Source organism: Athene noctua, chromosome 4, assembly GCF_965140245.1.
Source record: "Athene noctua chromosome 4, bAthNoc1.hap1.1, whole genome shotgun sequence".
NCBI classification, from domain to species: domain Eukaryota; kingdom Metazoa; phylum Chordata; class Aves; order Strigiformes; family Strigidae; genus Athene; species Athene noctua.
In genome coordinates this window covers 14,407,373-14,434,656 of record NC_134040.1, presented here as the reverse complement: position 1 = coordinate 14,434,656, position 27,284 = coordinate 14,407,373, and the positions used below count along the sequence as shown (strand labels likewise).

General features: G+C 39.0%; 1 protein-coding gene across 3 annotated transcripts in view; it reads left to right on the top strand.

Moving 5' to 3' along the window:
- STK32B (serine/threonine kinase 32B) overlaps positions 1–27,284 on the top strand; it is a 178,603-nt gene that overhangs the window by 112,279 nt on the left and 39,040 nt on the right. For all 3 annotated transcript variants that reach the window (XM_074903755.1, XM_074903753.1, XM_074903754.1), the window contains exons 5-6: positions 6,023–6,060; positions 15,004–15,093. In XM_074903755.1, coding sequence (XP_074759856.1) covers positions 6,023–6,060; positions 15,004–15,093 — 128 coding nt within the window. The remainder of the gene's footprint in view (positions 1–6,022; positions 6,061–15,003; positions 15,094–27,284) is intronic.

Sequence of the window (27,284 nt, the reverse complement as noted above, 5' to 3'; positions counted from 1 at the left end):
TTGTTAGTTTTTTCAATTCTCACAGGTTTAAGGAAAAGCATAGATCTTGTGTTTCAAAATGGCAAAGGGAAGATAGCATCTGTACTTGCTGTAGAAGTGCTTTCCTAAAAAAAAATGAGATTAATCTTAGCTGGAGGAACTGTAGCTGGTAGTTCTGTTATTCACATCAATGGCTAAATCTTTGTTTAAGCCTCTGAAGCATTTTTATACAATTATGTCTTGTAGTAATCAACTCGAGTTTAATTCTCAGTTGTATAAATAAAACCCTGTTTGTTTAGTTCATTTCAGTTTTATGGAATATGAACCTTGCTTTCATGTTCCAAAAGCAAATAGAAAAGTTCTATTGACCATCTAGATACGATTTATTATTTGATATGCCTGTCACATCTCATCTTGCAGATCTTTTCTGTTAACTATTTGTTCTTTACTCTCAGGGAAATTTTTTATTCAGCCTTCCCCAGTTCTTATCTTTTTGGACTGTTTTCTTTCAGATGCTATGAAATTAGATAACCTGAAGGACCTACCTTTGTTTGAAACTAGAGCATGACATCTTTTTTTCAATAGTTTTCTGTAATCTACTTAGAATTAGTTGTTAATGATGTGAAGCGGTAGTCAATGAATCAGCCATTACCTTTTTTCCTTGAGAAAACTGAGCAATTCATGGTTGACTTCACCAACCACACATCTTTCATTTCTAGATCGACATGTCAAGTCCAGTAGGTATCAATAGCGCTCAAAACTTGCAATGTCCTTGTTGCCAATTTGTAGCAGCACAGGTGAAACTTGTATGGAGATTGTTCTGCATTTCAGGCTTTAGAGAAAATGATATCATCGTGTTTTTCACTCCTCTTTTCTATGACTGTTTGACCTACCCAAGGGACACAAAAGTGTGACCTCTGGAAGGTTATTTATTGTTATTAATCCCAATGAGTAATTCAGAGTCTCCCCTTCTGATGTATACATACAAATTCTGTCCTTCATTTCACCTGGCACTGGCAATATGATCACCTAGTTTTGCTCACTCTTACTGAGGTTTCTCAGAGTCCTCTTCAAGTGAAATCATCTTCATTCTTTTACCACTTTACTAGCTAGTAAATATTGTGTTACACCTCTCCAGTGCTGAACTGCAGAGCATTTCAATTTCAACCTCCTTTAGTGCTGAAGGTAGGCTATTTATTCCTACTATTTTCTCCATGAGTGTTCAAGCCCCATGACAGAATTTAACATGTGGAAAATCTGGCTAGCTTCCAACTGCAATGGGCTGTATCAAAGACTAGCTAAGTTCCACACACACAGGCCTCTCCCAGGTCTCTTCAATGCTTCATGAACTTCCTTGTAGTCAAAAGGAGGGGGAATAGGAACAATGGACTTTGAACTCGGATACATTATTTGTCATAGACTCACAGAGTAATTCAGGCTGGAAGGGACCTTCAGAGGATTCTAGTCTAATGTTCTGCCCAAAACAGGGTCAGCTTTCAGATCAGACCAGGTTGCTTGGGGTTTATCCAGTCAGGTCTTGAAAATCTCCAAGGATGAAGACTGCATGACTTCTCTGCTTAATTTAGAAATTTCCTTCTACTCCACTTAGTAACAACAGAAATATTGATGGAAGTGGTAATTAAAATTGCAAATACATGAACATAAGTCCTTTATAATCGTTGTGAGACTTTCCATGGCGTTCAGGGGGCTGGCACATGCAGTGAAAATGAGTCAAGACGCACTCATGGTTTTCCTCCATGCAGAGGAAGTATCTTCAAGCATTGGATGACCACTCAGCCTAGATATAACGGAAGCTACAAATAGATTATTAATCATTTTATCCTACTTGGAAATTATATGCAGCGCCTTCTTACTGGGCTTTCACCCTTCAGGCAGCTTTAGTTTGACATCTGTAGCCAAGGCAATTGAAGAAAGCGAGCAATGGTTTCACAGGCAGTACCAACAAGTGACAAACTGATTTTTCCTTTTTTTTTTTCATTTGTCCACACCTCTGAGATTCTTGGTCCAGCTATTATGTTAGTTATGCCTGGTCCTGTCACTCAGCAGACTTCTAAGGTTTCTCTAATTTCTATGTTGCTCTGATTTTTCTGTGTATAAAAAGTGTTGGAGTAGCACTGGTACAGACTGAAAAATCTGTGATATGAAATCAGTGTCTAGAAAACTGATGTAACTCTGATGACCATTGCTAGGTGATTGGTTAGAGGGCAGTCCAGGGCTCTTCTGAAACCAAACTGTGGGTGAGTTTGCTCCTTGCAAAAGTACTTCAATATTTTTTATGACCTGGTTCAAGATACTCAATTATGAAATGAGTGTTTCAATTCTCTTAGCTAAGGACATGCATAATAGGAAAACTGTGAATTTAAGGAATTGAATTTCACACCCTGTTGTTTGAACATGCTTGCTAAGGGGAAAAATGTTTTCTGAAAAATTGATGCATAGTCAAAACAGAATTTAAATTAGTTAACATTTGAATTTAAACTGCTTAACTATAGAGGTTTTATCTTCTAAATCCACCCTACTACATAAACAGTGTTTTTACTATTCAAATGAATTTAAATGAGAATATATTTAAAGGAACTATCTGTCTTTTTTATAACAGATGCCAGAAGCCCTCTATTAAGAATATATCCAGTAACTTTAATTGCAATACTCCTAGACCTGCCAAGTCTTTCTTTTGACTGTGTTGAACCCTCCCTGCCCTGTACCTAGCAGGCAGCGGTCAGTGCAAGGGCAAAGCAGCGGCCTCACCCCTCTGCAGTCTTTGGAGCTTTTAGCAAGCTGCCTCTGGAGAAGAGACCTTTTAGTGCCACACTGTCAACTAGGGACAACCACGCAGCAGAGTGCTGCTTGAGGACATGCTCTTCACAGTGACCCTGAGCTTTGCTTTCACACCTGCCCATGTGAATATACGCATCATGTGCATCTCCAGGCATGTGATCCCAAACCAGCAGCATCTTACTTAAGAAACATGTTTACCTTCTGGCTTAAGTTAGCCCATGACTTTTACTTGCTGTGAAAGCAGTTTAAAATAGCCTATTTTGAAGCACGGTTATGTGTCTATCAGGTTGTCTCAGGCACTGAGGGGTTGGGATGCTCTGTGGAAGATGATACACTCTGTTGTACCTGCCCCAGCTACAGTTCTGCTTCTGAGCAAAATAAGCAAAGTTGGAAGAGCCCATGGTGGGGAATATCCCTTAGGTAGGAAAGGCTTTACAGTCTGTGTGCATCTGTATCAAGTATCAGCCACTGCCTGAATTAGTCACAGAAAGATAAGCACAGATCTAATTTTTCCACTCAACTTTCTGAACATTACAGATGCAACTGCATGAAGAATATATTTGATGATACATACAGTTGTCAACTGGATTTGTCAATGTCTTTTCTGCTGGCAATAAAAATGTATAGTCTATTTAATGGTGCGATACCATAACAGATATTCAAATTCTTTAAACTCATCTTCTCAAAAAAAAAGAGATAGAAAAGGCACAATCTTTAATGAGCAATCCCTGGATGCTACATTGTTATACACATGGAAGTAGCTCATAAAGCTGAATTTCTCCTTTTGATCAATCTTATTCTCAGTGAAGTACTAATGATTGTACCATTCCGATTTTTAATTTTTATTTTCTTAAACTAGGGAAAACAGTTTGGAATGATGTTGAATGTATCACTGATTTTAGGAAGACACAGAAAGGGCATAATGTACTTGGGTGTGACGCCGAATCTTTTTACCAATGTGAGAAGTGCAGAGTCAGATTGTGCTTGTTGAACTTTGCGAGGACAAAGTTTAAAATATTGTATTCAATAGTCAAAACTATAATGTGCTTATTTCCACTGAAAGTCATTGCTGTTATTTTCAAGTAGTGGATCAACCACAAAGACTATTCAACATGAAGTCACAATTCCAACATTTATCAGAACAGTTATCAAAAAACAGAGTTCATTTTTTTACTAGCAAATATATTTAATACCAGCTGAACAGTAGCTCTTCCAAAAACTGTCCCATCAATTGAGAGATTAGATATAACATTACATATAAAAATGCATAGAATTTCCTACAGTAATTCAACCAAAGAGAAGTTTTATAATATAAGCAAAGATATTTAATCCTACAGTTCACCTGTAACTCACAACTTCATGCATATGAAAGCAGGGGAAGGAGAGATTTTGATATGGTAAATGATATGACAAGTGACTACAGGGGAGAGGAAAGAGATAAATCAGAGTTTAGAGGTTTGTGTGTGACATGGGCTCTAGGAGAGATTTTCTCTTATATTACATGTACAACTAGAACTACCGAATCAAGCCATTATAAGTAGCCTGTAAGTTTTTCGGTATAATTTTAGATTTCCATTCCAGATGGCAATTCATAGCGAGATCCTTTTCCTTACACGGACACATACACATCCTATATTATTTGCAAATGTGCAGGGAAAGATTCAAAGTAATTTCTTCTTTATCCTACATTTCCCCAGCTGCTGCTACACAAATTGTAAACATAATCTTAGTGTACTTCACAATTTCCTATGATTCTCATTAAGGGCTAGAAATTGTGGAATTGAGAATACTAAACTGTAAGCTTCCTTCTTTTGTCAGTAAAGGTGTGGAGTTTGGGTGATGACTGAGCTCATATCATGCAAGCAATATACACATTATAATTGCTATTGCTATGTTATTCCTGCATGATGTCCACTTTAGAAGTCATTCACTAATTAACAACAAAAAAAAAAGTGTTCTGGTATAACACATTGTCCTTTTGCAACATTTTTTTTTTCTTTAGTCCATTTATGGACACATTGGGAAAAACTTGTTAATGAAATCTAAGTACATATTAGTATGTATTTCAGTCAGGCTAGGATTTCCTAGGAAATGTTTAAATTGCAATAATCAAGCCATCCCTTGGCTAAAAAAAATTAGGTGGAAGTATTTGGAGTTCATTTGAAGACTAATTCAACAGTTTATTTTGACAGTTTGCAGTGCCTTGTCTTTTGAGATAAGTGGAAAATTCAGCCCAAGGAGCAAGTGTTTTGCTCAAGGTGAACTGATGCATCTCCCACTTGGGCAATTCTACACCAAGAACATGGCTTCAAAATTGCATGAAGCACAAGCTGCCAGTGAAAAAGCAGTGCCACACAACACTGCCACAATATACTCACCAAGCCACAGGATGAGCCAAACCAGGGACCGATCCTGGCTGGCAAAGGGAAGAGATTATATTCCCCCAGAACAAGTTCACAGCAATGATGCTGGACCAAGAAAGAGGGTGGGAATGCCTGACAATGGTGGGGGAAAGCTGTCTCCATCCCTCCTGACAGTAGCATGAGCATAGGCCAATGAAAAATGATCCTGAAAGTGTAGCACTCTATGGCAACGTGCCAAGAATTGTGGCACAATGTGATACTCTTGTGCCAGCAGCAGAGTTGATCTGGTGCTTCAGCACATCATAATCTCCATCCTCCCTTATCTCTGCTCTTTTTCCCAGCATAATACCTGCTATTACAGACAGCCAAGTGGTGATTTGGGGGCTAAAAGGAAAGCTGCTACACTTACCCGGTTAGCATAACTCTACAATATGTGAGTGATCATGCACGTGAGCATGGCAGATTAGCAGAGTCTGGCAGAAAGGGTATATCGCTGGTGTTTCCAATTAAATGATTTCTTGGGTCTGTCTCATGTGGAGTCCCTGAGGCAATCAGGCACCTCCTAGATGCAAATCTTCCTTTTCATTGTTCCTGCTGCTATAAAGTACATAATCTTGAAAACCAAATCCATGTCAATAGTAACCATGTGAAAACAAAACCACATGAAATGGAAATCTAGAGACCCTCTTTAGTATAAATGTTTTCTCAGGGCAGTAAAAAGATATAGATAAAAATCATTTGCCTTTGTGTATGATATGGTTTTCATTGGTTTTGTAATGTTTTAAGTGACTTAGCCCTCATAGCAAGACAGGGAAGACTAAAATTGCAGGTTTTCTTTGGGTGTGGAATGTAATTAATTAATTCCTTTCTTTATTTTACAGGGACATCAAACCTGACAACATACTACTGGATGAGCATGGTAAGTAAATACTGATTGCTTTTTCTCAGATATCTCTAATTCTTGAGTTCTCAGTGACATGGTCATGACATACATTGTAAATCAGCCTCAGATGTTGGATTCCTACCTAACTCTGGACTTTCTCTGTAAAGTGCCTCTGTCCCTGATGTCGATTTTGTAATTTCCCCTCCTATTGGAAAAAAAAAAAAAAAAAGCAGCTAATCTGACACTTAGAAGACCTGAAAAAGAAATAATTTAATATGAATTGAGATCCCCAGGGACACCTGATAAAAAGAAGTTAATATTTTATTAACAACATTACTGTGATCACCATAATCCCTTTTAAGGGGCCTACCTATAGAACAGAACCATGCACTGACTTCTGAAGAGCTAAGAAATTTCATATAGCAGATTATTTTTCAGGTAGGTATCTCAAATTACTTTCCTAACTTTAGATAGAGAATCTGGAAATTTGCATCTAAGTCTGCAAAATTTTTATGGCTCTACATGTAGTTCTTGCTTAAAGAACATAAAAATGACTAGACAGCATAATCAGCTTTAAACTTTCTATACTAATTCCATGACGTCAAACAAAAAAGGCATGGTATATATAAAAAAAAAAAGCGCAGCTGATTTCTTTACACTTAAATTTTATACGTACACGCTCTCTATGAAGTATTTTGTTAATACCTCATGCATCTTTTTGCAACTATTCAGAGGAAGAACATGGGAAAATACAGGTAAAGAAGGCATTAACTTTGAATCAGAACAGAAATGCGTACAGGAGGAAGGCTAAATGGAAAAAGGAGATGTGTGTTTGTCACTTTGTCTTGCTGTGCTTTGTTCACCTCAGAAATTGACTAAAAGCAGTTAATCTTTGAGAAAATATAAACTTGAAATGATGCCAACATTACCATTATCTTTCAAAATCCATTGCAGAGCTGCTGGGTATACAAGTTAAAGTTGATTAAAGAGGTAATGTTGCAAACAGTGGGAGCTTGTCCCTAGGATTATGGAAGCCAACAAATCTAAATAATGTTGGAGTTTTAAACCATCTAGAACTTCAGGAATTTAATGTTTCAGACCCATAAGTGTTAATGTTCCCTAGACACTAATATCAGCAAATAAGCATGAAATAGAAATGTCTTGTCTTTAAATCCTGTGTGAATTAAAAATGTCAAAGGCAACATGGAATGACTATGAGTGTGTTAAATCTGATTGACAGTCTTTGAAGTACGGATGCCCTTATCTTTCCTTGCCCCTCATCAAGGTCAATTACTGCACAAAATCAGCCTCTTGTGAGAGCTTTCCTATGGGGGCTCAAGTATTGCAGAGAAGAACCTGTACTGCCGTGAACAAAATATGCTGCAAAATGAAGGGGGTTTTGTGATTATAAGTGCTTCAGCAACAAAATTATCTGTAGCCATCTTGGAAATTTTGGGATGGATAGCCCTTTTCTGCAAAGCAGCAGAATATTGCTGCCTCATACCACACCTGAAATCAAGTGGTAAAAAAACATGTTTCTCCAGACTTGCAGATAGACCTTGGTCAGCAGAATTAATCATCTCATGGATCCTTGGTTCAACAGACCTGTTATGTGTTTGGGACATGCAATTCTCTCAACCTGGATAAGGGTACACACACTTCAACTGACTAAATGAGGTGACATCGGTAGGCCAGGTGTCTGTACTGTGCTCATCACCACGGGCTTCCTTTACAGATAACTGAAAGTCATAGACATATTTTAGACCATCTGATCTATTTTGAATGTCTGCACTATACACCAGTATCTATTTCTCTTTGGTAACTAATATCTAGAAATTTTGAGTAAAGATATAGACATCCTCCTTACAGATGTACATTTTGCAAGATGAATGCTATCCTTGGAGTCCATAAAAGCTTTGATTAGGCCACAACATAGTAACATTTTTATGGAATCATCAGATTTCACTTAATGGAAAAATGTGCTGAATATATGTACCATAAATATGCTAGGCTGTAGAGGAAGCATAACAAATTCATCTAATACGAATCTAACCAGGTGAACAGGACGGAACTTTATTTTAGCCTGTGGCATCTAAGATGTCACAACAGTTTCCTATATGCTTGAATTTACCCCTAAGTCTTTCTTACAGTTCATTAAACAAGCTGTGCTTACACAAAGGAATATAGAATGCATATGCACAACTTTTAGGACTGTTTGTCTCAATGACTGAGATTTCTTTGACCTCACTGAAGAAACCTATTTTGGCTGAAGTGTTACGCCATTCACATTGCCTTAAATCTCCAAGCAGTTAAACTGACTGACTTTCATAACATATACCAAGATTATAGATTATAGATAGTTCTACTCATTAAAACTAGATTCACTACAGTTTATCTGCATGATTTAGGGAACATACCTCAGGACTACAGAAGTAATGAAAACAGGAGACTTCCTTAACTCATAAAAATGAACAATCTAATTTACAAGGAAAAAAAACCCACAAAAAATGTATACAACATATTTAAAATCATTCTATCAGAGGATGTCCGAATTTTCCCATATACTTTTCAGCAAAGCCACATCTCAACACTGTTGAGCAAGGGTTCTGATGCATCAATAGAAATCAATGTTTGATGATTGTGAGAAACATAATGCTACATGAGAATGGGGTAATCAGCTGCTTCAAACAGAGTTCAGCCCCTGCCAGAGATGATTGCCTGGTCTCCTGGAAAGATTCTCCATCCCACAGAGGAGTCTGCTCAGAGGAGAGAAAGTATGGATGATTTCAGGATTCACTCTCTGAACCAGAATCAGACCTCTCTAAGGAAATGAATGCTGTCCATAAAGCTCTGTTGTTATGTTTCCCTTTCAGCTTTCCTGGAAAGCTCTTCCTCTTATGACTAACACTAATTTCTGAATTTAGTAATAGTGCTCTGTTCTGCTAACATGCTTCTGAAACAGAATTATTCCAGTGATAGCTAAAGGGACTACCTGACTGTTCAGGAGAGCTATTATTATTATATTGTACAGATAAAAACATTATAGAATTCTCTTAGTAACAGTATTTTTCTTCCTCTACTAATTCTTTTCTTTTACTGATTTAGAACAATATAACTGAAATGACAGCATTTAGAACCCAAAGCTGGAAAGTTTGGTCGATGTATTTTTCTCTGAAGTATCAAAGAAATTACAGCTGTCTAAATCTTTCTATGGTTTATTAGCTATGATGTCTTAGGAGATGTAGAATGCCTAAATTGAAGAAAAAGAAGCGGTGGCAAACAGATCAGTACAATTGCTTTTTTTTGGAGATGATAACATAATTTCTATAACTATTTGGTAGCACCACTGGTATTAACATTTCTGGTTGTTCTGCAGAAATTACAAGGCTCTACTTTGGCATCCAGGTTTTGCATTGTGCAGAGTGACCACAGCATTATTACACTCTGTTTACAGGAAATTTGCAAGGGTCTGATTTCCTCTCAGGCAAGTTTTTTGGGACACCCTTTCATAAGACCCAGTGAAGTCCCTGTTTGCTTTACCAAGAAAGAATGGGATCCCTGCTGGGTCAGACCCAAGCTTCAGCCAGTTTCTGTCAGAATCAGTGGCAAGATGTGCTCTTTGCCACTTGGTCATCGAATGCTTTAGTGCTTCCTATCACCCATGATTTTTGTATTAGGATATTAGAGTATCTCTGTATATTCCCTTTAGAATCTGGATGAATCATTATTAATGAGTTTGTCTACTGCCTCTTTGAAGCTGCTTCTGATATTGGCCTCTACACCTCCTGGAGCAACAAGTTGTAGAAGTTCACCATCCTTCATGAAGGAAAAGTGTTTTGTTTATGTGTTGTGAAACATTCTTTTTTCAAAAAAAAAAAAATCTTCTGCAACTAGAATTACAGAATTTAGTGAATAATAGCTGACAATCACAATCTTCATGATATTAAAAAACTCCTTCTGCACTATCCTGTCAGCTGAAGAGCCTCAGCCTTTTTAAGGCATTGCTCTGGTCCTTTTGCCCCTCTTGCCATAAATAGTGTTACAGATGTGCAGGCTTTCAAATTCAGAGCACCATATTGGATCAAAGATCCATCTAGTTGAGTTTCTTATCTACAAAAGTCTCCAAAAAGTGAATGACAGATCAGGATATAAAACAAGACAAGTTTCTGTACTTCCCCCACATACTCACCAAACCTTCAGCCTTTTGTGACTGAGGCATTTCCTGAGCTGGATATGGTTTCCACACATTTAATAACTTTCAGTGGTCTTTTCCATGGTCTTTTCTGGTGCTTCCTTGAGTGAAGGTAACTTTTAACATTCTTAACATCTTGTGGCAGTGGTCCTTAGCTTAAACACATATTATGAGTAGACTTACTATCTGTTCATTTTGAAGGTGCTACCTGCTAATTGCACTGAATGTCTCCTACTTCTTGTCTTGGAGCTGTTCCTTGGTGGTTCTCCATACTGAAATCACAGACCTAATATTTCACTCTTAGACTTAACAGGACTAATTATATTTAATCAGGTTTTGGAGGTTTTTTAGACTGGGTTTTTGAATCTGTTAGTGATAATTTTACACAGTAATCATTTCTCTTATGAGAGAGCAAGGCATATTTAAGATGGCATTCATGTGCCTTATTATATATGATTATATTGGTTTATGATCATCAAAATTTTCCTTAAAACTCTATTTCCTTGATTACATGAGAATCTTAGCTCTCATCTGAAAACTAACAGAAAAATTGAAAGATGCAGCCAATGAGCAATCTTGGCCTTAAAACCAAAAATAGGGTGAAAAAACCCCACTCATCAATTCAATATTTTGAACCTCATTATTAACTTCTGAACAACAGAACTGGCAACATTATTATTGTATAGTGATGTCTGGGAGACATAAAGTCTCTGCTCAAGATGTACCTGGTATGTCTGCACTGGGGCTGGTCCTTATCATACCCACCAACAATTTTCAGGGACTGTATTTCATTTAACCCTCTGACATTGAGTAACAAGATTAATGTTCTCAGCATAATTCATCCACCTGAAGCTCTCTACATTTTGAAAATATATTTGAAACTTTTACATGCCTCCATGGCTGTTAAACAACCTACCCTTTTGAAATGCACAGCCTTGCTGAACCCATCTATAGTACTACAATAAGGTTTGTAACAATTTTCCTGATGATAAGTGGTGAGCTTATGTTCCTGTACAGAGTACAGATAAAACCAGAGAGAGGCGTTTTAAATTGTTCATAGGGTTTGACCCTCTGAGGGCAAACCAGATCTGAATTTGCTCTGAAATGTTACTGTGTTGAGATTTCCCATCAACTCTTATACATGCTGAGTTGGTGGTTCCAGCTTGGCATTTCTTCTTTCTGCCCTCACAATCACTCTTTTGGTTTCAGACTCTGAGATATTCAATGACATTTGAAGTCACGTACATTTTCCTCTGCTAAATGTTAGTCAGCCAGCCTCAGACACCTTTCAGGACTTGTTTTAATTATCATTATGTTTTGTTCAAAAAATTAAATAATAGTTGAAACAAAGATCATTTACTGGTTACCTCAGATACTGGGATTTCAGGCCATGTGGAAAAGTGAGTCATTAAAGCTACACAGAGGTTCTGAAATGCACGCAGAAAGCTTCTCAAAGTCATACACTGTGTTCTAGGTATTAACTTACAAATTTTCCCTGCTAAAGTCTTAACTGGAAGCTGACTGGAGGAATGCAATTTTGGAAACAATTTTCAATGAGATACTTCCTGCTTGCAACGTACATGTTGGTGTATGTGAAATCTGTGAAGTCTAGGATGATTTGAAAAAGCCACTCTGCAGAGAGCCAGAGGAATGCGGTCGTTTGCCTTTTCTTCCCTTCTCTCCACCATCATATTATCATATGGATTCATGCAGCCATGGGGATTAAGCAATGAGCTCTTTCCCTGTGATACTTGAATTTAGTTAAGTACTGCTGAATGTGTTGTGCACTGCTCTGCTTCACAGGTCTTAAAAGCTATACCCAAGTGGCACTGACATAATGCTTAGTTCAATATTGTATCAGGATACAAACTGGATGTTGACATTTAGTTTTTCACAATAATTTCCAGAAAGGGAGATCATGTACTAGGTGTTAAGATCAGATGAGAAAAAGTCCCCAGGAACTGAAATTTTGGAAACACTATGAAGTAGCTACTATCCCAGTGTATTTACTGCAGCAATAGCAACCTTTCTTTTTCCTATATGTAACAGTTGCAGTAAAAAAATGTCTTAGAGGCTGATTAGAATGACTCCTATAGAGAACTGGCATCTAACTGTCTCTTGAAATATTCATACCAGGAATGAAAAACTTAAAACCCCAAACAAAACAAGTCACTAGGCTTTAAAAGAGTTGAAACCATTCAATGGTGCATGCAGACGGGCAAAGCTCTGCCTCGACATCCCTCCAGGCCTCCTCCACTGATGACAGGCACAGGGGGTTCACTCCCCCTGGCCCCTGGTCTGACTCAATCCCAGACTCAGCCTCTCTCCATGCCCCCAGCTCCCACCACCTGCTGGCTGCAGTGCCTGTGGCAGCACAGCCATCCTCCTGCCTACAGGACACACTTCCTCCATAGCCAATTAGCCATCCTCCAAGCAACGAGTAAAAGCTGCCTGCAGGCAGTCCATGGGCCATGGGGTGTCCCCGTGTCGGGGAAGAGCAAAGGTGGAGTTTTTCCAGCAGTACAGACATGGCTCTGCTGTGCCCTGCTACATGAAGAGGAGCTGCCTGTCGCTGCTGTATCAGAAGCAGGATGCAAAGGAGCTATACAAAACCTGTCTTCTCAATCCATCCCTTACCTTGCAGAAAAGAATTTTTAAGATAAACCATTGACCAGTGTATACAACATTTTATGTGTGCTATTTTGTTAAATGAAAAGAAATCTAATAAAAGGGAGAGAAAACAATGCACTGCAGGAGAGGCAATTTTCATTGCAAATCAACTATTTGGATCAGTCTGAATGGATATTATGCGATAGGTGTTTTGCAACAGTCTATCATGCTGGCACTCTAATAGGGGGCATCACTTACAATGCTGTCATTTAAATGACAGAACTTTATATCTATCTGTCAAAAAAAGAGAAAGTATTAGTCTGCCGAGATCCTTGCAGCTTTTTATTCTACAGTGTACATGGAATTGCTTAAAACTACTGCCACGAGGTGACTGTATGTGGTTCAATTATAATTTTCCAGAAGACTTCTGCCACGGTGTTTTATTATTGCAGAAATAAATTGCAAACATGCTATGCTCCAGCCACCAAGAAGAAGGAATACTACCTTGAAATATGATGGCAGGCTGGGCTGTGAACACTTATTCTTGCTATGGCAGCCTAACACCTCCTGCCCCTTATAAAGTGATCGCTTTCATCTGCTCAGTTTTTCATCTGCCATGTGCTGATGTCTTCTTGGACTGGGTGTCTTAGGAAGAAAGTGTCAATAAAATGTAAGCTCTTTTTTTTGAGAAAAGTGCAGAAAGCATGAAAACCATTTCACTGAAAACTACTGTGTCTCATATTTGGAGAAATAGCTTTCAGTTTAGCAGTGGGATATGCCTTCTTCCTTTTTCCCTTCAAAACCAGCTCAGATCTGGCCAAATTAGGGGCCTCTGAGAATTTCAGTTCACACATATGTAGCTGCAGATTCTTTAGAGGTTGCAGATACATCTCCTGAGGAGTTTGACCTGGATCTAGGTTAGACTGCTGGAGCAGCATAATCTTTTGCTGAGACCGCTGTTCCTCCACCAGGCACCACGGTAACATTCATCATCACTCATCTGTTACACTCCTTTCATCTCTGTCAGCAAACACAATAATAACCTCTCTTGCTTAATAACTGCATCATGCCAAAAGCCTGTTCCATTCTGTGGACGGAATGAGGTTGAGATCTTGATTTAAAAAAATATCACAGGAACCTGTCACTCAAGACTCTAGTTCAATACATGATGTACTAATCCCAATGTGTGTGCAGGGCTAAACCAGGGTAGAGAGTACATTTCTCTGTACTCTGTCCTCCACAGTGGCATTGCCAGATGTAATCACAGAGAGCATAATATCTGCATCACTCCGCAATATAAAACTAGTCCTTAAGCAGAGATGCAAAACCCAACAGCAAACTTATCAAATTAAAAGTCTGTAGATTTTCAGGCTGGATTTATATTCAGTTTACATGCCTATGGCAAGCCAGGATTAACAACTGTTGCTTCACTGCAGTGGAGCAATTTAACATATGTGTATCACAAACCACCCAGGAAAAAAAGTAATGACAGCAGGTTTGGGCCATCCAGCCTGATTAGTTCAGTTTAAATCAGCTGGTTGGCTGGTCAGGCAGCAAGTCCCCAGGCTGGCTTCTGTCACTTATCTTTCATCTTGCAACCTGCTGTCAAATGAGTGATCATTTGGGACCTGCTGCTGTTACATACACATTCTTCTGCTACCATGGATCTAATTTTATAGTTATTATATGATAAAAATACCCTTTTTCTTCTCAGCTCCGTTTTTGCCTGAGGAGACTCAGAAAAAGCTAGGCTGATGGTAGCCTGAAGTGGATGTGACAGCAGACAGATGTCACAAGTACCTGAGATTGTAAAGCATGGCTCTAGCTGGTGATAAGGAGAGGTAGATTTCACACATAGCTTCACAGGCTGCTCATGAATGTTACTGCTCTGAGAAAACAGTTACTGTCCTTAACGTTCACGGCAGGAGAAGATTCAGGGGTGACCAGCAAAAAAGGTTCAGCAGTGCGAACAAGTAATGGATGCAACTGTACAAGGAAAAGTACTCTATCACTCTGCTGTCATTATGATTTTTCTAGTTATGAGTAACATTTAATAGTAAGTTTCCATGAATTGTTGTCAACCTTTCCTATTTAATTTCTTTCCATTATCACTTAAATGTTAAACAAAGGGAGAAATATTTTTATGATGTGCTATTTTAAATTCTTTCTAATTGCAGGACATGTTCATATCACTGACTTTAACATAGCAACTATAGTGAAAGGCTCAGAAAAAGCTTCTTCTATGGCTGGAACAAAACCCTATATGGGTAAGTTTTCAAGACCTTTTAAAATGTAAGAAAAGTCAAAGGTTGACTAATGGTATATTAAAATGTAAGAAAAGTTAAGGTTGACTAATGGTATATTAAAAGGATTTTAAGTTTTAAAAGCATATAATAAATGTGATCAACTTCTTTTTTTGACTGTATATATGTATTAGCAATGGAAAATGTTGGACATGGAGGGGTAGGGCAGGAGCTTGGTTCTAGTCAGGTTCTGTTTGGTTTTGTGTAGCAAATTCCAGAGAATTTAAACCGTGTTACTTCCTGCAAACACTCATATCTCGTGACAAGGATATATGATTATATTTTCACCACTGTGTCTATTATCTAGCAGACAACATGTAATGTCAATTTAAAAGTATCTAGGCACATCCTTAATTGCTTTGCTTTTCTGAGTTCCTCAAAAATGTATCTGTTTAAAATGTAACTAACCATTTAAGTGCTTGCCTTATGTCTTTTAGAGGCATGTTATGTGTTTTAATCGTGTATTTTAAATGCATAGATAGATTGAAGGCTGGGAGACTAAAATTCAATTCACCTGTCCTCATGTGTCTAGAAGTTAAACATCTTGGCTAAGGTAAGAATTCAAACTTCCCCTGGAGCTGAAGGACAGAAGGCTTCTCCTGAAGTTCCTTTGTCCCACTGAAGTTAGGGTAGCTTCCATGACTAAAAATAAGTGTGATTTGTTCTGCCTGTGGCTTCCTACACATCTGCTGTTTTAATTCTCTCTGTATATGGAATTGTCATTGCCTGAGGAGAAGACTAACTTAAGACTAAACATATTTGGGTTCTGGAAACCATACTAAGTGATATGTGTGTCTCCAAGATGCTTTCACTAGCAGACATGCTCAGAGCACATCTAACACCCATGCAATGGTAAAATATTCTGAAAATGTCATTCAGGGAACCAAAGGCCACTGAGTTACCACAGTTTTGCATATTAGAATGATAGAATCATAGAATGATTTGGGTTGGAAGGGACCTTAAAGATCACCTAGTTCCAAGCCCCCTGCCATGGGCAGGGACACCTTCCACTAGACCAGGTCGCTCAAAGCCTCGTCCAACCTGGTCTTGGACACTGCCAGGGAGGGGGCAGCCACAGCTTCTCTGGGCGATCTGTGCCAGTGTCTCACCACCCTCACGGTAAAAAACTTTTTCTTTATATCTAATCCAAATCTATCTTCTTTCAGTTTAAAGCCATTACCCTTTACCCAATCACTACATGCCCTTGTAAAAAGTCTCTCTCCGACTTTTCTGTAGGCCCCCTTTTGGTACTAGAAGGCCACTATAAGGTCTCCCCAGCATCTCTTCTTCAGGCTGAACAACCCCAACTCTCTCAGCCTGTCCTCATAAGGCAGGTGTTCCAGCTTCCTGATCATCCTTGTGGCCCTCCTCTGGATTTGCTCTAACCAGTCCATTTCCTTTTTGTTGCAGGCCCCAGAGCTAGACATGGTACTCCAAGTGGAGTCCCACGAGAGCAGAGTAGAGGGGGACAGTCATCTCCCTCAGCCTGCTGGCCACACTTCTCTTGATGCAGCCCAGGACAAAGTTGGCTTTCTGGGCCGTGAACGCACATTGCTGGCTCATAGTCAGTTTTCCATCCACTAATATGCCAAGTCCTTCTCCACTGGGCTGCTCTCAATCCATTCTCTGTCCAGCCAGTATTTGTGCATAGAATTGCCTCAACCCCTGTGCAGGACCTTGCACTTGGCCTTGTTGAAGGTCTCTCTCTCAAGAGGTTTGCATGGGCCCACCTCTCAAGCCTGTCAAGGTCCCTCTGGATGTCATAAAAGCATGGATGGAGTAAAAGCATGAGCCCAAGAAATAGGAATTAACACGTATGTTTTTCACAGCACAAAGAGCACCGTACCAACGTGCACATGAAGCAAGCAGGCATCTGCAGGGTGCCTCCATACCAGCTGTGAGACTGTGTCAGAGCAGTCCCAGGCACTGGAGCAGAGTTGTATTATCAGATATGATGTGATTTTGTCATGAATCAACAGTTAACAGACCAGGAAACATTTTTTTGTTGTCCTGACTCAAGCATTTAAATTACGCAGAGAAATGAGGTTTTAAACTAAAATTTCTCAACATTTTGTATTGGTTAGCTTTACCTGAGTGTCTAGTTCAGTGTCTCTACTTAGATGAGATGACCAGTGCTGCACAGGCATAGGGTATAGAGCATTAGGAGATCAAGTTTGTGTACTGAGCTCCCTCTCAGGGCTGGTACCTGAGCTTTTGATGTTGCACCATAGGTTCCCTATTCACTATGGTGAAAAAAAGAGGGGAGGAGATACTGAGACCTCACTTACACCAGCAGCTTTAGTTTAACAAGAACTTGATTGAGCACTTTTGCCAATATGTGGTGGGCTTATTTATGAAAAATACAAAAAAAACCCAAAACATAACAACAAAAACTCATGAAAAAAGCATTTATTGTCTAAAAGTAATTTGACCTCCCTGCAACATGTACAGACAAATAGTTGTACAACTGACATGTGAAAGTAATTGCATTCACAGAAGTGCCCTTACATACTTGGTGACTTAAATGTTAAAGATTCCAACATTTTTAATACGGTAGTTTTGAATTTCTGTGAAAAGTTTATTTCTGAGAGCTCATCCTGAATAGATGACTAGAATCTTCTAGTAGCTGGTGTCATTAGATGTGTAAATTCTTATTACACAGATTATTCAAAATACCCTTGAAGAGTAGCCATTTTGCAGGAGCTTAAACAAGTTTGGAATAGATGCTTTCCATATTTAATTGTGATGATGACAGCAGACATAACAATAGAGTACTTTCTGAGATCTAATTTGGCAGTGAATTAAAGACTGTTTTGACGACCTTACATTTTTAATCTTGAAGTGGTTGCACAGTTCTATACTCGAAAGCATAATTATTACGAAAGCAGAAAAAAGCTGAGTACTTGCTTAGGGGTCAGTTAGCATTTTATCATGTGTCTGTCATAGTCTGAATGTATGTAATGAAGAGATTGTCTGGCAGTTGATGATCAGAAGCAGATTAGTTAAAACAACTGTACCAAAATGTGTGTGTGTGTATTCTTCAAATATTTTGCTGAGAGTTAGCAGGAAACTTAGTGCCCTTTGGAGCATCTTTCAGACCATCAGCACACATCAGTGGACCACCATCACCTTAGTTCATTAGTGGTCTCTGTTGGCAGGCTTTTCTCACAAGAAAAAAAAAAAGCTTTTAAGAACAGGAAGGACAAAAATCTGCAGCAAGTGCTAAGTACTGTGATTTGGTATTTTAAGGTAAAAATCATGAAAAATGGCCCCATCCATTTGGAATTCCTACCCTCCACCCCCATGGGGCAGAATAATGTATTCTTTGTATAGCTGAAAATTGCCAAGAAATGGTACAAGGAGGGAAATGTTGAGATTCACCTTAGACAATATCTATCTATTCTTCATCTATTTAATGCAGAGATGCTAAAGTCCAGTCCACCCTGTTTAAACTCTGCTTATGTCCCTTTCCACAGAACTCTCCGTTTGCTAGAAAATGCTGGAGTCCTTGTATTTAATAAGAAAATGAAAAATACTAAACTCTAGGATAGATTATGTCCTTTCATAGCCTTATTTTTTTGTAATCACTTCTCAGCTTAGCATCATGGCCAATCATTTCTCTGACCCATCTGGAGTGCCATAGACAACTGAGACTCTTTGCCTTCCCAGGGAGCTAAATGAGCTCCTGGAGGGTTCCTGTGAGAGCCCAAGCTGACCTGAGGAAGGAGGTAAACTGTAGAACTGGAGTGGGAGGAAGGTGAGAGATGGGGATAAGATTTTACCTTTGCATACTAATAAGCTGTTGTCATAGTTCACCTCAGCTCGTGGAGCCATTCTGCCCCTGAACCCTCCTCCCCCACAAATCAGGCCTCCCCTATATCCAATAATCTCTCAAGAAGAAAGTACAAGAAAAATGCTCTCTTTCCCTTTATGAGGAGACTATGGCACCATCTACCAATTTACTTTCTCCCCAGTGTGCCTTTCTCACCTCTTGGAAACACAAAATTACTGCAAAAGCCAAAAGTGCAGTCTTCACTACTCAGAAAGAGTCAGAAGAGTCATCCTTGAATTTATTTGGAGCTGTAAGAAGGCAGGAAAGCTTTTAGAGCTGTAAAAATCCTCTGTTTCAGTTGAAAAGTGATGGGTGAGGATTCTCTGTGGCACAGCTTGGGTATGAAAGCTTCAGTAAACCTCAAATAATAAGAGTTTGACAAATATGGCCAGACACTCATTGGTGCTGCTTTTTCCTCTAAGCACATGGATTTAACTTCCTTTCCTCTTTTAGTTACACCTTTAATTTTGTGAAGAAACTTATTCACTAACTTTAGTGAAATGCTTCAAAAACTTTTCAGTTGCAGTGCTCGAATTAAGAAAGCATTGTGTTTGCTTCTGATAGTTATTTAAGCCCATATGATTTCTGGCTTTAAGGCTGTGTCAAAGCCTTTCATGTGGTTTCACCTAAGCCATTTAGACAATGAGAGAAATAGAAAAAAAGAATCTGGGAGGTTGGCTCTATGGTTGGTAGTAAGTTTTGATTACAAGGAATTTAAACCACTCTTTAACCTTGGTGTGACTAGACAAAATCACCCCCAAGCAAGGTACTTGCTGAGCACCAGAACCAAGGAAAATCAGTGGTTCCTGTAGGACATGCCTTATGCTATGCTGGTTTTCATGTTGATGAAGGTGTAAGATGTGATGAAACCTTTTCCCCTCTTGGAGATTTATAAAGATTTAGTGCCATATGGATCCTGGGTTTTTTAATCAGATATGAGGGCATTCTCCAGCCTTTCCCTTAGTAGAGGTACTTATAGGATTTCTCAATTCTTCCTGTGGCCAATTTAAGGAAATAAACAGCAAAATGTTATCTCTAAAGCTTCCATTCCGATTTGAAATCTAATTGAAATAGGCTGAGAAATTGCTAGGGAGCAATTTGTTCACATGCAGCATAACTGCATAAAACTGGTATTCAGGAAAAAACAGAGTGAATTGATATTGTGCTCTAAAAATGCACTAGCTGTTCTGATTAAGATACCTATCTTGCAATGCTAAGCGTGGTGTGAGTCAGCTCCTGCAGCCTTTGCTTAATCCCACTTCACATTAGCCTTTTTGCCCCTAAGTCTTTCTCAGCCTGAAATTTTCCGTATTTTCCTACTTACTAAATGGTTATGCAGAATGCAATGTATCTGAACCTGAATCTTTCTCTAGAAACTCTGGTAATTTTTCTACCTTCCCCCTTCCCAGCTAATTCAAGTGAAATACCTGCACAGGCAACAAAACCATGTTCAATAGTGAATCTAAAAGGAATGAGGCCAACAGCATGGCGAGACAAGCTAATTCCAGCTGCTTCTGCAGTTTCACTTCTCAAATCCGTTGACCTGAAATGCTGACGTGAGATCAGCTTCTTAGTGTTTGGGGGGTGTTCAGAGTTTCTGTCTCATATCGTTCAGATGGCTGCAACTGTGAAATACCATGTGTGCCTTAAGCTGGTTTAGGAAACTTGTGTGTCACTCATGCCTGATTTTATCATTACAAACACACCTGTGATTGAGGGTGTTGTCAAAGGTTTCATTGTAGGAATAGCCTTTCAAAAACTAGTAAGTTTTCAGGCTGTCATCCTGCCTTGGCAAGCAATTCAAAATGTCCTTTGAGACCTAGCTGACTTTTGGCAGGCATGCCTGCAGTCAACAAATGAACACAAGCATTGTGGGGACACCCCACCCCCCCCCGACTCTGCACTGGGATGTGGACCAGGACAGCCAATGACAGCCAATGCAGGGCAGAAAATGTTCCCCGGCTGCAGCCTGTGACTGGGATATTCAGCTGTGGCTCTTTCTTTCTTTCTTCCTTCCTATTCATAAGGTCTCTTGTTGTTTAAAGAGAGTGTGCATTTGCCTGGCTGGAAGCACCTGTGTAAGGGTTTGCCATTTTCAACACTGTTCCATCTTTATGAGAGGAAAAAAAAGATGTTTCTTATATTGGTCCCTCATGCAGGCTGCAAGAAATACACGTGGTCTCGGAGAATGTGCTCTGTGCTGGGCACGTATTTGCAGTTATGGTCCTCTCCCCCTGAAGCACATCAGTCAGCTACAAAACAAAATGTTAAATACTAAAATATAGCAAAAATACATTACAGATATTGCCATCTGTTTATTTCTCACTCTGGCATAATTTAGATGTATTTGAGTCCTATAGCACATGCTTTTTACTCACTGAAAGGTTTCCTTTTTGAGTGATCAATTTCCATACATCTGTGAGTGTTGCAAAAACCTTCTATTCACAGGTTATAAATCTGGGGGTTTTAGGGTTTGGTTGGTTGGTTGTGTTTTTCTGTTTCTGGTGGTAGGAGGGTTAGGGGAGTTAGATAGAGGTTTTGTGGTTTCCTTCAGCAGAGACTGAAGTTATCCAAATAATGCACCGTGACTTTACTTCAAATCAGACCAATAAAATACATTTTATCATATAAATACACCTGACAAAAATCCAAAGCAAATAAAATCAGCTGTAAATTACATGCAAAGTGTCAGCTTCTTATCTCAGATTTTCACAGCTGCTTTCATAGGTTGCTGTCACAGTGAAGAATGGCTGTACGCCTGAGATTACCAGAGGAGTGTGGATTTACAGAGGTCCACTGAACTCCTAAAATGAATGAGTCATCCATATTTATTAATTAATACAGTGTGGGAGTACTACTGGAGTCAGGAGGAAAGCTAGTGGGTGTCCTGATATCAACCTTACAAGTAAAGCAAAAATATCCTCTAGGGATAAATTTGTTCCTGAGGTAGTTACAATATAGTGGGGACAAATTTGGAGTTATGTTTTCAAAGGTGTTCAGTCTTGGTCTTCCTTGCACTCATACTAAACAGTGCTCTGAGATTAAATAATGTTTTGCAGCTCACTGGTTTTTGAGTGCAGTTAAAGCAGTGTTTAGGTTTTTAAAAATTCCACCCTTATCCTATCGAGGGTTTGACTGCCTATCTACAGAGTTTCACTGGTGATGTTATTACCTGTCCTTCTGATGCCAGGGAAACATCACGATGCCAGCACAAGCCAGGAGGCTTCTCTTTGCTCTGATAAGCAAGAACCGAGAGTGGACGTATGAGGCTTTGAGGTGCTGAAATAGATACTCGCTGTACTGATGGGCTTTGCAGCTTGTGCTAGGAGGACTGCAGCTGAGGGGATTAAGCACTGAGCTGCAAGTGGGTATTCAGGTTTTGGCTCTGCTCTGACTTTAATGAGTAGGCACACAAGCAGATGAAAAACCTCAGGAGATCAGGAAAGAAGTTACTGTCTCCAGCTGTTTTTCACCTCTCTGTGCTCTCTGACCTGCTACCATCCTTTGAGATCTTCTAGCAAAACTGCTAATACAGTAATTTCTTTGACTATTTCTGTCAACCCCCCCCCCCCACACACACACACACACACACAGACATTGACTTCAAGTGGTAGTTTTGGTTTGGTTTTTTTTATTTTTTTAACCTGCCTGAAAGTGCCTGATTTGATGCAGAGCTCTGCAGGCAGATCTGAGGGGGAAGAGACCTTCAGCAGAGGTGGACTTCCAGCAGCCCAGCGGGGCATTTGTGCCCCCTGCATAACTCCCCTTCTTTGGTGAAGTCACAAAACTCCCCCTGGATTTTGTGTGCATAAACTGATGCAAAGACATTTGCTAACCTGGAAGGAATTTGTGAGGCAGGAGTATGTAATAGTCCTTCTGGTGTGGCAGGATATAACCTGTCCTGCGAATCCCCAATTACCCAACCAGTTAATTTCAGTACTGGAGCAGAATGGCTGCTGTCCATACACTGGTCTGATCTTCCAAATAGCAAATGGATATTTTTGGACAAAATCCCTTCAACAAGTTACTAGAAAAACTGTCACTGCAGCCATTGTGAGCCTCTGGATGGAGTAAGGAAGGTACTTCTGTATAATTTCATATCCACTAGTAGGAAACCTTGACACGTTCATTGCTGCTGGGCTTTCTTTCAATGGGTCTAGCAACTTGAGGTTGTTTCTCTGAGGCTGATCTAAGCGTTCAGCCACTAAGGACTTCTCTGTGCAAACGCAAGGGCAGGAAGTGGTTCTGTTCAGTGGTTGAGTAATACAGAGGGTTTTATGAGGACAGCACTCTGAGTAAGGGTGGGAGAGGTTGTATAGCCATATGGCAAACTAATAAGGCATTCTAGATGCGGTATCTGTATTCAGGTAATGGTATCTAAAATATTTACTTTGATTGAATAACTGCATTAAATATGAGTTTTAAAATTATTGAGCTGTATTGTGCAAATAAAGGTCAAAAATCAGGTACACTGCTATAACAAGTCTAGACCTCACACTAGAAAATTGCCAACCCAGCATTGTCAGGCTTTAAGCAGCACTTTGCCTTATACAGTAGAAGTTAGCAGTTGGCTAGTCTAAAGCTCAGGGTAAGAAACCTGTCCATTATAATTTAGACCCTTTTAGAACACAAGAAAGTAAACACTAGGAGGTGAATTGATAGTTTACCAAGTCCACATATATATTCAGGGAGAGGGAAGTTGTTTTCTTCTATTTTGTTCGTAAACCAGCTTCTGCTTTAAATAGAAGATCACTTGTCATCACTGTAGTTTGATTTGTTTTCTATTTAAACCATGACCTAGAAGAATTACTGACCTCTGAATTTGCTTTTCAGAGGAAAGTGAAAATTAATTTTTTCTCATCACAGTGCTGAGAAAACAATTAATATTTCACTGAACCATCTCAGTCCAAGATTCTTGGAATATTATTTCAAAAATAAAGTTCATTCGTTATTCAGCTCAGTCTGTCATCCATTAAGCCTGATTCAGCAAGGTGTAATTATGGATGTGTTATATACATGAAGTCATTCACACATTTAAAATTTGGAAAGGTCTGAGCTTTTAACAGCTTATCCTGTGCTAGTCAATCAAAATATTGTTTATACTGTGTGCAATGTATATATGTGTATATAACCAATTTTATATATATATATATATATATATGTATATATGGTGGGGGTTTTTTTCAAGATCGGGGACTAATATAAGGAATGAGAATGGTACCTGGCAGCATGGTATCATGCTGCACCTTGGTTAATGACACTGGAAACTATTTTCTTATCTATGTAATCTCATGCATTACAATAAAACCTGTGCCACTGAGGTATATTTTGCTACAACAACTATGATGGAGTGTATTTCTTTGCAACTCCTGCCATACACCACAAACTTCTGATTCCCCTTTACTGATGTAAGGTCTCTGCTGAGATGCAGGTAGACTACAGAGAACTCTAGCTAGCCAACTGGATGACTAATGTCAGGGCTTTCATTTTTGAGAAATGTTTTCGGCATGCCTGCCTGAACTTGATATTGAAAAAATTGAGGCCATACCACTATGGCTTTATTTTTTATTTTATTTTCAGTTTCTCATATTACTAACATTGGCACAGGGAATTTTGTAGGAATTAATGACTGACTCTCATTGGCAACGTTTAGCTATGCATGGACAATCAACTCCTTACAGCTAATTGATCTTGTAAGACTCACTTGCAAGTTATTGCTTAAATATACTGATTTGTTAGTATGTAGTAAACGCTACTTGAAGAAGGGTCTAATTCATTCATCTCACTTCTCTTTCCCTCTCACCAATTTTGCAAAGTTTCAAAGCAGCCTATGCTTCAAAGTAAGTAATAGCTCTGTAGGCTTCTTAATCAACACTTTGCAGTCTCCTGGGTAGTGGTAGGCAAGTACACCAGGCGCCTTTGATTAGCTTCTTGCTAAGGAAGTGGAACTTAAATCAATTCATCAGAAAAGAAATGCCGCATTGTGCTATTTAGGATTCGTCAGAGCCACTCCAAGGTCTTCAATTTATGATTTAGTCTGATGAATTATCTTTATGATCAAACCAGGGTGCTCCATCAAAAATAATAAAGGCTATTCTTTGTGCCAACCTATCCAAGAGATAGACCTCAAATTGACTATATTATCATGGACAGAATTTTCAAACTCACCATTGGGCACCAAATTAAAATGGCCTGAACTTTAGAGACCTGGAACACTTATAGTTTAACTATGGAGATAAGTGGTATCTATGAATACTCAGTAGATTTTTAGAAACCCCACTTAAAAGTATTTTATCCCATGCTCTTTACAGTAGGAAAAATTAGTGGAAACTGGATTCAGTGTTGTTTGCACCTACATTGATATTCACTTTTATTTCAAGCTCATAAATTGTATTGTTAACTACTGGTAATCTTTCACAAATAGGATACATCATTACCAACCAGTTAAGTAAAATTTCAGTTTTGTGCCTTATATTTTTAAAGATCTTTAGGGAAATATGCATACAATATGAGATGCATCCTCTACACGTTGACACTGTAGATCATCTCACTGCTGTGACAACTGCAGTGAGTAGTTATATATATGAATTTATTTATCAGAAACTACTCTCTCTTTTACAAAATTATTTGGAGCTCCAAGTATGGCTAAACCCACAAAACAGGAGTATGGGTATCCTGAGAAGCCACTGCTTCTGAGATGGATGCAAACCCACTAGATTTGCTTTTGTGTTCAGTTTTTAATTAACTGTTCTTCAGTAAGGTTTTATTTTAGAGAGAATAACCTTTTATTTACATTCTACTGTCTGCAGCGATATGGTATTACTAGAAAGATACAATGCAAAAGCATCAAAAGACAGAGCTCTGAAGAGGATTCATTTTAATTTATTAGTTGGAAAAAAAAACCAAACAAAACAAAACAACCTGGAAACAACATAATTGGGACAACCAAGGAATGCACTGAAGCACACTTATTGCAGTGCAAAGGTGGGTTCATTTTATGTCAATTTTCAAGAAAGCAAAGATGATAACCAGTGAAAGCAGGAAAGTATATTATTAAGAGAAAAATATAGATCTAGGGGAAAAAAAATCAAAGATTTTTAGCTTGGTGAGTTGCTGAAGTTAAATATTTGTATTTACTCGTTATCATACAAGACACAAAAATATTCCTGGTTGTCTTGCCTGCTCTGTTAAATTTAACACAGATGTCCCAGCTTGGAATGGCATTAGTTTTAAAATGCTCTGTCTGTAGTTACCAAAGCCTTGCATGAAAGGTATTGGATCACACTTCTGCCACATATGAAGAGTAATCCCCCAAATCAAAGACTGAATTGCTTCTGAGATCCAGACTTTCAAAAGTCCCCAGTGGCAGGTTTTCTGGGTGTCTGAGTGGAGGTGAAGAGCCGATGCAGTATATGATGGCTGATGAGAAGAAGAGGCTGTAAAGGCCCCATTGAGACTTCTGGCCTTAGACCCCTTCATCACCCCACTCGGATGCATTGTGAAAAGGTGGTTGCTTGAGTTTCATTAGCATCACAGCACTGATTCAGGATATCACAAAGTGCACTTTCAGTCTGAAAAGCTAAAACATGCTCTTTGTCAAATTGTCAGCTCAGTTTTGTCTTACGTACCGAATGGAAGTCTTGATGCCTCTCTTTGTAGATGTGGCCCTTAGGGACATGGTTTAGTGGTGGACTTGGCAGTGTTGGGTTAACAGTTTGACTAGATCCTAGAGGTCTTTTCCAACCCAAACGATTCTATGATTCTATGTTAACAGGGGCCTCAGGAGTCTCTAGTCCAACCTTCTGCTCAAAGCAGGGTGAGCAGTGAGGCCGGACCAGGTTACTGCTGTTGAAGGCACTCTTTTGGACAGCTCTAGTAAAGCAGTTCTCCATCAAGCCAAAGGTGTTTGTTCATGGGGAGCTATGAGGACCCGTAAGACCTACCAATTGCACCACTTCTCCACTTGTGTGAATTCACTCTTACTGCTAGATTTGCTATTACTTGATTTAGCTTCACTATGTAAAAGATGTGCTTCCAACATGCAAAATTCTACTGCCTTCGTTCTAACTGTATGTGATAATAACTAGAGTCCTCAGTCAAAAGAATCTGCAGGATCAGATCCAGTATTAAACCCACATATTTTCCTGAAAAGCCTTTGTTCAGTAGCAATTGCTTGAGCAAAAAGATCGGAGTCTCATTCTTACATGCTATCCAAGCTGAGCCTGAGATCAAAGTCAAATTTTAAAAGATTACAGATAGTCTATTTCAATAACAATCCTAAAGAAAATCAGTGTAGGATTTTAACTTTCAGACTTTTTATTTG